Consider the following 10,610-nt stretch of genomic DNA (forward strand, 5'->3'; position numbering starts at 1 on the left):
GTTCGGCCACGAAGGCAATAAATGTATGTTATAAACACGTTATAAATAATTTAAAAAAGTAAATCAAATCGTATTTTCAACCCATTCTCTGCCACTAACAGTCATTACGGTCCTTCCCTGCCCCTTCACCGCAGTCACCGCGCGGAAACGCTAAGCGCAGGTAACTTCCGCACGCTACTTCCGTACCTACTCCCTCGCTATATGCAACGCAACCCCAGCTAGCCTTACTTTTACTCTTTTTAGGTCACTTATAATGTCTTTTTAAATGGCCGAAGGCGACAGTGTATGTGGAATAATGATTAACACGTGCAAAAAAAAAAAAACTTAACCTCCGTACTTTATTTCCATGCATACTGTTAATTTTATAATTGATTATGAATTATCTTGTATCCAGTTACGTACATTATCGTTAAAGCAAATCAATATTTATTATTATTATTATCTATATCTTTTCTCTGCCTGTTGGCTAGTTTTTAACCACGTTCACATACCGAAATCAAATAAACACAATACGTTAAGTATATGTTAAGGATGTGTCGTGATGAGAATCCATTTCATCTTCTATCTGCTAGATAGAACTTTCTGACAATTCGGCATGTATTTAAAATTACAGTATTATTATTATTTTAGTTTGTTATTGTGTTTTTCTATTTGTGTGAGTTCGTACAGGGAAATACCTTAACCTATTTCTGCCGCTAAATAATCATGTGAGCAATGCTGCATTCCGGTTTTAAGGTGTGCTAGTGAAATTCGGCGTGATTCTTACAGCCAGATGCGTGACTTGATCAGAAAAAAAATACTCGTTAGGTCATGAGATTTCACCAGTATTTTTTGCACCCTGTATTACGAGCAGTAGATCACACTGTAACCGAATTCTGAAGAAAGAGCTTGGTATTATTATATATATCACTAAATACCAAGATATATCGTGTGCTAAATTTGGAAACTTCGTAACTCCATTTCTTGTCGAGATCCTTTTTTTACATTCACGCGTAGTGACGGGCAATTAAGCTTAAAATATAATTTATACACCTTCTTATAGTTATAAAATAAAGGTACATCTAATCATAGATTGTTATACAATTATTTCCAGTAATTTTATTTTTTGCGCCTACTCAAAAGTTCACATTAATGTTTGATACGAGGTTTTCGAATTTTGTTGACTTTATTAAATATATATTTTATCATCATCGCACGCATTACAAGTTATGTCACTTTCTTCCTTTTCAACTTTAATTGCACAGTACACAATTAGCAATTTACCATTTCAAAAGTTTAAAAGAATTAATAAATTATGATAGTTTCGTTGAGTGAAACGGATATTTATTCTATACATCAATACTTATATATCAATATTTTGGTTTATATTGAATTCAATTAATCCAATTTGTAATTAAGGTTGCTCACTTAAACTTATAAAATTTATAATAAAATACCATAATACTAATTTTATGAATACCCACGTTAATTAACCTATTACAAATATTAGGTAAAAATTTTTTTTACAAAAATATTTTATACAATAATATTTACAGGTTTTTCACGCTCCTATGAAATTATTTTTTTCTATAATATCAAGTGACGTAACGAACAAGTCGTGCGCCTGATGGTAAGCTACACGCCTGTCCAAGACAGTTGCAGTGCCGCTCAGAGCCCGTCACCGTGAGTCATAAGTTGACAAGTCCCATGTGAATGTAATTTCACCAGCACCCTTACTCTTTAAAACCGGAATACAGTAATGCTGACATTACTGTTTGGCGGCAGAAATAGGTAAAGTGGCAGTACTTTCCTGGACGAATTCTTTCGGAAGGAGCTCTACTGCTAGCGGTGTTGTTTGCTAAGCGACGATACCTAAGTAGGCATTATAATGAATCATAATAAACAGCATCAGTATATATACACTAAGTTACACATATAAATAAGTATCCTTATGTACCTTATAGTATACATAATTAACTATCCTTTCACCACGATGGCAAGCATTATTATGTACCATCGCAACGATAACATGATTGTGTTACTTTCCTCACACCAGGTCATGGTCCCACGGTTGCCGGTTGCCATTGTCACTTTATTATGTTTTAATGTACACGTTTACTTCAGTTTAAAAAGGACGCTTTAACTCTACGTTTTGATAATAAAATTGATTTCTACAAGTTGATTTACAGTATTGCGTGTTTAGTAGGTAAAATATGTGTATGCTAATGTTCCTTCTTAAAGCGACCGCTTGGAACGCTCTTTGCAATTAGCTGTACTAAATTGTGTAGCGTTTTACGCTATCGCTAACGAGAATTGTTGCCATTAAGTCATGGTAGAGTCACTACTTCATTGGGCGCCTAAAAAACGTGTCAGACAGCCGTATCAATTACTTGATTTCCAACTAGAGAATTCCCTATACTATGAGTACCAGTGCAATGGGATTCACTCTGGGTCATTATCTAGAACACTCAAACCTGTATAAAAAACTCATCCAGCGTTTATAGAGTAAGCAGTTGGGCTACCAACGTGGCCATCATCGTCGTCAATCTATGGACATAGGCTTTTCCTCATTTTAATACCAGTGCGAACAATATAATGTGCCAGTCAAAAGCTAGGAAATTCCCTGTACTATGTGTACCAGAGCGACGGAATTCACTCTGGAGCACTTTCCAGAACACCCAGACAAGAATCAATCCTGAAACTTGATTTCACAATTTGGTCCTACCGGTAATCGAACCCGGGACCTAATCATACAGCGCCCACAATATAAGCCGTTGGGCTACTGAGATCGTCAAAAACATTTAATAACAATATAATACCTAAGTAATTTATTTCGACCAACATGGATCATACTTTACAAGATTTAATGCAATAATACCTCAAACAAAATTGAGTGCAAAATTAAAAATAAACATAATATACATATAATAAAAATAAATTTAAGCAATAATGAATGTACAGGTAAATGTAAGTAGGTAAATGTGTACATAGTAAATAGGATGTCAAGCTTGACACTTGAGATTTAAATCCAACTCTATGCCGTTTACGATAAGATCGGTCCAAAGTACAAAGTATCAAGCTTGACGTGCTCTTGACTGTACCACTCTACCCTATCACGCCATCACTGGTTGGTTAGTGAATCAAAGTATCGAAGACTAGAACTTTCAACATGGATTGATGTGAAATAAAACAAGAAGCATACATTTTTCAAAAAATTTATTAAACCGAATTAAATTTATCATTAAGTACTTAAAAGATTAAAAATTAATTTTCCAATAAACTTAATTTGGCATATTGTTTTAAAAAGGTAAAATTTCGTAATTCCAACAGTAAATATTTCTTCCTCTTCTAAATAAATAGGATAAAATTTATTAACTATCTTAGGAGATCAAAACTTAATCAGGTAACGAGAAAATTTAAGTAAGATTACATTTGAAAACTTCAAGATTCGGAGCTAATCAAGTTTTGCGGAAGTCGACAATTGTGTTATTGACGTATTTTTTACCGACTCCCAAAAAAGTAGACATTCGTTCGATTTCGATGATTCTTTTTTGTTGGAAAGGGGGTACTTCAGTAGTGGTTCCATACAAATTTGAAATACATATATTTCACCTCTGAGGGTGGCAAATTAGGGGATGACTGTGGTTTATTATTTTTCACTTTCTGTTAACCAATTTCAATAAAACTTGGCAAATAAATGTAATTCCACAAACTTTTGATGTAATGTATATTAATACATTACATATTATATATATATGTAATGCATTAATTGACATTATAGATTTCTTGCAAATTTAAAAACCACTGCAATGAAAAGTTTACCTGAGGCTTTAAGATATAAGGTTGGTAATTGGTTACAATTAAATAGAGACTTTGAATACCTGTACATAGCTTATCAGATAATAATCTCAGTACAGAGTACTAAAAAAACCGACTTCAAAAGTCATTCATTAGTTTGCCACCCTTAGAGGTGAAATATTATATTTAAATATAAATGGAACCACCATAGAGGTATCTTCTTACCAACAAAAAAGAATAGTCAAAATCGGCTCATGAAAGAGTTATAACATACATACAAAAAATATATACAGTTAAATTGAGAACCTTCTCCTTTTTCGGAAGTCGGTTAAAAACAAAAATAAGTCAACCGTACAATTAAAAGTTTTACCTTAGTAGTAAAATGTAAGGTTTATATTAAGTAACGTTTTTCGGGGTCAGAGTTTCTCAATTGCATACGTCTGTTTCCGTAAAACTTGAAGGATTTCGAAACTTGATCTTCAGATAATAGTACAGTACTTCATTTTACAAATGTATTATCGTCTCTACGTGCTGACTATCGTACGAGCATTAGGTATGTTTTTCAGCAACGACTTCGGATCAGCTCTTTACATTTTAAGCTCGTTTAATCAATAAGATATATTCATAAGTAGGTGTACACGACGACTACTGGGCAATATTCGCCTTTGAAATGTAACTACTAAAGCTGAAATTTATAAAACAAACTTTAATTTCGACTAATCAAATATGGCGAGCTAAGCAAGTTTTTCGTATTTACAAAAAACTTTCAATCTAAGCTCGCTCATATGTTAATACGATAATAAAAATGTTTCATACGACAGTCAGTGTGCAGATATCTATTAGAAAAATATATTAATCCCAAGCTTAACTTGAATTGTATTTATTAGACACGCGGGTCACTTCGAAAAACATTTAATACAGGTGCAAAAAAAAGTACGAGTGAAATTTCATGACTCCAGCTATCATATAGTAGAACATTTATGACAAAATTGATGATCTCCCTATGAAATCCCGAGTTCCATTATCGGTAGGACTTATAACCAGTTTCTTTTAGTTGTTTCTGGTCTGGTCGCAATAGTGCCCCGAAAATAATTTCGATGCACACAGTACAGGGATTTCTCTAAATTATTAATCAAATGGAACCCCGCCTGTCGATTTTCCTTATATGGAAAGATGACAAATTTGACAGACTTTGGTATGGGTTCTAAAGGGAAAGTTGTTCTATAACATTAGCACTCGTAACCCGCGTTGTGGCGGTAGAGCTCCTTGCGAGTGTTCGTCCAAAGATGTACTTCCACCATAGGGTGCCGGTGAAATTAAAGGCATATGAAACTTGTCTACTTTGTATATTATTGTGATTAAAACTCATAGTAGCATTGCAACTGCTATAGGTAGGTGTGGTTCTTACCACCAGATACACGACATGATATCACAAAAAAGAACTTGTTAGGTCATGCTCATGAGATTTCACTAGTATTTGTTGCACCCCATATACGAGCAGTAAATCACATTTTAACAGAATTCTAAAGAAAGAGGAGATACCCAACCGAATTGTTCAGATTTTTAGGGATCTTATGTAAACTAGTTTAAATGTGCTAAAAGATCTTATTGTATTTGGACCTCTTTAGGGACCAACAAATTTGGTTTATTTGGTCTGATCTAAGATGCAAATACAAACAGGGCATACATATAAAGTCGGCCATTCTCAGATATTACACACAACATCTACCCAGTTTTAACATTTTTTTTTCTCAGGAAACTCAGGCGTAGCCCGTACAACGTACATTCGTAAATAAGAATAACTTCACGCATAGTAAAAGGTACAAAACTCCTATACGAAATCATTCTATATTGTTTAGTCACGAAGTCCCACAGTCAACATACGCGTTACAAAAAAGAACGAGACTTCGAGTAATTAATTTATTATTAAGTGTCAATATATATAACATCCAAGACATTGTAATATCATTCTGCAGAGTAAGTACTTAATTGTAAAATAAGTACGTAAGCAATTTCGAAGTGGCCTCAATGGAACTAGATCACTTTTAATAATTTATTTAGCTTATACCGCAATTCTTTATTTGCAGTAAATTTTTTTAATTCGCTATAACCTATAATGCATATTTTATGGACTAACTGAAAATATGAGATTGTAATCATCAAATTGGGTCGAAATTTAAGACATCTATATTCCCTTTTCCCGCTTAACGCTTCCTAAAATAACCAATCACCACTAATAACCCGTTATCACAACACTTGGTACCATATTACATAATAGTAACAAAATTATTTTCCTTTTATTTCACGTAATCGCGCGCCTTCTCAATGACGTCACTAGAAACGTTCTGGGGATCATTGGAATTTCTACTAATGATTCAACTTTGTACTATACGCAAATTGAATGTAGGTGTATATTGTACTAAATTATTAAGTAGGTCATCATTAAGTGTTTCGACGCATATACAAGATACTTGCGGGCAATTTTTCTATTGATTGTTTTATATAAATGGCCAAAAAGTTCAAAACAGTAGGCAGGCGCAATTTTACTAAAGCAACTAGCTTTAATGCTGTTTTGAATGTACGCTATTGACATCGTGATTAAGTACTATAACTAATTGTCATTGGAATTACATTGAATTAAGTGGAACCATTAATATGTCCAATGAAGAAATAACCGATTTCATGAGGTAACTACTTTCAATAACAAAAATAAGTAAATTTGTGCTATAATTAATCTTTTTTTTATAAACCATTTCGTTGCAATAAATAAATCTGATATGTGTTATAAATATACCTTTCTTTTTTATCACAGCCCGTAATTTTAGCAAGTCCATTTACCGTTCTAACTAACAACAGAAATAAAACTTTAACATAAACACAGTAAGTCAGTAACTACATTAACACATAAGTACTTAGTAATTTTCTTATTAAGTAATTACCTAATTAAAGTATGTACATAATATCAGAAAAAAAAACAATGTTCGAGCTTTGCTCCCTACACTTTTAAAATATTATGTTAAATATTTTGTTCATCTATCTAAAATCGACATTTGCACATTGTCGGTCCAGCACACTACTCTTAAAGATGTTACAATCTGTCATAATTCTTAGTAAAAAATCGTGCTTCATATCGTTTACAATGCGTTCATAGTTACAGTTAAAAAAGTGACAGTTTGTATAGCTTAACTAGTGGCGGAGTGTATGTGACCTTAGCAGCTATATTCGGATTTAAATAAATATCGTGCTAAAAATAACGTAGGCATCCGAATAGCTCATAATTATTATGGTTTTTAATGAGTGGATGTTGCAAGATCTCAAAATGAGTTATAACAGGTTAAAACAGAACTCATTACTCGTGATTACAAATATGTTTTGTAAAAATTGGTTACATAAACTAAACAAACTTGTTTTTTTAACCTGTATGAAATTTGAAAAGGCAAACAATTTAAAAGTTTTTAGGAATATGTCGAGTTAGCCCCTTGTCTACCGATTCCGATAGACAATCCACGCCTATCGTAAGTCAACATTAAAAAAGCAGCTAAGGGTATACATATAAGATTCACCTTTAAATCAAGACGTTATCACGACAGCTGGCACATGAAATGGTAAAACTGATCAAAGTTCACCGGTTCCATATCAAAATCCCTCTCCGGATTGTCCAATAGTTCAGGATTGCGTTTTAAAAAGTTCCTCACCCAATCTTCGCCAGCCATTCGCGAGTTCACATCGAATGGGTGATTCAGGCGGTTATCTTCGGCATACTGGAAAGCTAGCTCTCTTATGTCACGCCTAGAAACACCCATGAAGTGCTTCTGCATACTTTTTATGTAGCCAACAAGATCCTTTTCCTGGCTTTCTGTGAAGACTCTTCTGTAATGCCCCATTAGTGGTTTAGGATCTTCTGTAGCCTGTAGTTGGTAGCGAATCTTGCTGGCTCTCCTCTGGAGAGTAGAGCGTGGTATGTGGAAGGTCCTGGCGGCGAGTTTGTATCCCATCTTACCTGAGACCACGGCGGCTACAGCCTTCGCCATGTCCTCTTCGCTCCATGACTGTCGGCCGCTCATTCTCTCGTATTTTCTCACCATTGCCTTCTGAAAACATATTATTTTGATTATTAAATTACAAAAAATTAAGTAGATCTAAGAACTGATTTTTCGATATTTTTACGTGGACGGAACGGAATCTGTCATTAATTAAAAATTTGAGTTTAAAGTGTATTTAAAATAAGCTATGGAGTGTTCGGCGAAGGGTAACCACTACCGGTTTTATACCAACCAATGCCGTTCGCGAGGTGAAAAAAGTGTGTCTAAAGACGATCTTGAGGTTAACCTCTTTGCCTCGAGTTGATTATGTAAATTATACGTCCTAAAGTCAGATAAGTGACGTACCGAGCCTCATACAGTGTCGAGCGGCCATTTTATCTATAGCTTTTCCTCAAAACAATAACAAATCACGTTAGCTCTATCGCGTATTTATTTAACAAATTGTATTACCATCTTTTATTTTAGCCATCGTTGGTTGACACTTTTAGCTGTTTATGTCACTAGGTACCTATGTAATGTAAGTATACTAAAGTGGTATTAAACATAACGTTTAATCAATCAAATTGCATACGGGAAACAACATCGAATGCATGAGAGAACATTTTGAATTATCCAGTTAAACTAAAAGACAAGTTTTGCGTGTGAAGAAAGGGGTTTACTGGTTCACGAAACAAAATTATACTTTCAATTCGTGGCCGTATTCTTCCTACAGTTACTTTGATTAACTAATTAAAACTGGATCAACTTGAATTCGACCGAGGACATTGTAACGTGTTTTACGTTTTCTTCGGTGCAGTACTCGTATTATGCTGATAGTGAACATATTGCGATAAAGTATGGCGTGTTTTTCCAGCGCGATAACCGGGGAAACGGCGAGGCCCTTTGCTCACATTTGCTACGCATTGAAACCACAATATTACTTCATCGACCAGTAAATATGTACGCCACAAATTGCCTGCTCATTTCTACTTTGACCAACTATCTAGCGATAATCGTTTGCGCGTCATTTCTGTGACACTCCATAGCGCCGTTCAACGGGAAATACCACTCGATAGTTGGCGACCGTCCTTGAATGACTGCGTCATGTTTTTTATCTCCGAAAAAAAGAAATACGTCGTCGAGGCAGTCAGCTGTTTGTGTTCGTTCCACAGCGTGTCTATCAACAAGTCCCAGTATTCAGTAATTAATGACATTTGACATTGTTTGATAGAGATTGCGCCTCTTGTATGAAGCAATGGTGCGTGTTTTTAAAGTCCGAGAAGCAATGGATAGTGTAACATGGCAGAAACTGGCAACGTAATTGTTGTGTAGGGCGATATCGTTGTATCGGAAGAGTACGGCGTGAGCCGAGGTTACCGTGACGCGTGACTTGCAAGGTCCCCGCTGCATTGCACGATGCGCCAAGGTTGCCCCACTATGAACCAATATAAGAAAATACCTAAAACTGTTATTAATGAAAAAAAAAAACGTTTAAATTCAAAATTATTATGTTGATGGTTATAGGAGAAGTGTGAGACGATGTGAATCGCTTCTTCACTAGTGCAGCTGCAGAAGTGAAATCAGCGTCAGTCGTCGCGGTGCATCGCTGCAGTTAGACAATAGCTTTCAACACCTATGTAAGTATATGCACTTAGTGCGTTTGGCAGCTAGTAGAAGAATAGGTATTTACCAGTGCGCGTGTGTCTGAGGGTGTCCGGGCTGGGAGCGGAGTGGCGGGGGCGGGTGCGGCGGCTGGCGTCTACGTCTGCGGCTGGCGCTGGGTGGTGCTCGAACGTGTGGCGGTTGGCGTGCGGCCCGGCTGACGGCGCGCGCGACACTGGCGCGGGGCCCGTCTTGCCCCGCCGCCGGCCCTGGGACGCTGACGTCACCTGGCCCAGGGCCCGACTGCGACGACTATTTTTGTCCACGACTAATTATCTAGATCCTTCCTTTGTCTGACTGTACCTATACATGCGCCACTGAAAAGCAATGTATCGCAGTGCACTTAAGGTATTTATTACAAACCAAATTATGGCTTTGTTGACACACAAACTTACACGAGGTGACGTGACATACGTTTCTTTCATTTATGTACGTAGATCGAGATTTGCATATTTGCCCAATGTCACTCGCACGTATGGGTATACACACAAACATGTGCCTACTTAATGTGCCTAATAAATACATGAGTACATAAATACGTAATGTATATACGTAACACAATTGACTTGTATGACGATTTCTACATAGCCCTAGTAAATTTGCCCATGAGAACCAAGCATGTTGTATTTTAATTTCTTGTACATCTTCTAACGTTACCACCTACACATTATAAATGACTAAGTAATGTTGAAGACGTTGCCTGAATCGTGCATTCCTCCAGCTTGATTTTGATTGCCTCTCCCGATCGGAAACTACGTCTTATCCGAGTCGAGGCGTATAATATTGCGGATGGGCTGCCCGATCGGGTCGATTCCAATTTGAATTAAAATCAGGGCCCTGAAGTAAAATTTTTAAGAGTTGGGAACGAGCCTTTTCCCTAAAGGAAACCCTTAAGCTTCTCTGTCGAAAAAGGAAGCAGCAAAAAATGTTTTTACATTAGTGGATCAATTCCCTGAGGCAAGTGAGAAATTTTGAAAACATCCAGTAACTTTTTCATTTAATATAAGGTAATAAATAATGATCTTTAATTAATGCCTAGTCTACCCCATGCAATTTTATAAAGAAATTATATTACTCATTCTAACTTTACTCATCATTATATCTCACTGTCCCTGTTAAATACGGTCTAACTCAATTTTTTTTTGCATG

The 10,610-nt window shown here is 35.8% G+C and overlaps 1 protein-coding gene across 1 annotated transcript; it reads right to left on the reverse strand.

Moving 5' to 3' along the window:
- Positions 1-3,637: 3,637 nt before the first annotated feature.
- LOC113235344 lies at positions 3,638-9,647 on the reverse strand. Its single transcript, XM_026471026.1, has 2 exons — positions 9,490-9,647; positions 3,638-7,868 (listed from the first exon to the last, which is right to left on the reverse strand). The coding sequence occupies exon 2, from the start codon at positions 7,860-7,862 to the stop codon at positions 7,359-7,361; it is 504 nt and encodes a 167-aa protein (XP_026326811.1). The 5' UTR covers positions 7,863-7,868; positions 9,490-9,647; the 3' UTR covers positions 3,638-7,358.
- Positions 9,648-10,610: the final 963 nt, after the last annotated feature.

Source organism: Hyposmocoma kahamanoa, unplaced genomic scaffold (assembly GCF_003589595.1).
Source record: "Hyposmocoma kahamanoa isolate Upper Pololo Valley unplaced genomic scaffold, ASM358959v1 102, whole genome shotgun sequence".
NCBI classification, from domain to species: domain Eukaryota; kingdom Metazoa; phylum Arthropoda; class Insecta; order Lepidoptera; family Cosmopterigidae; genus Hyposmocoma; species Hyposmocoma kahamanoa.

Coding starts and splice junctions, on each gene's coding strand:
- LOC113235344 (XM_026471026.1), bottom strand. CDS start 7,862: ATGGTGAGAAAATACGAGAGAATGAGCGGCCGACAGTCATGGAGCGAA.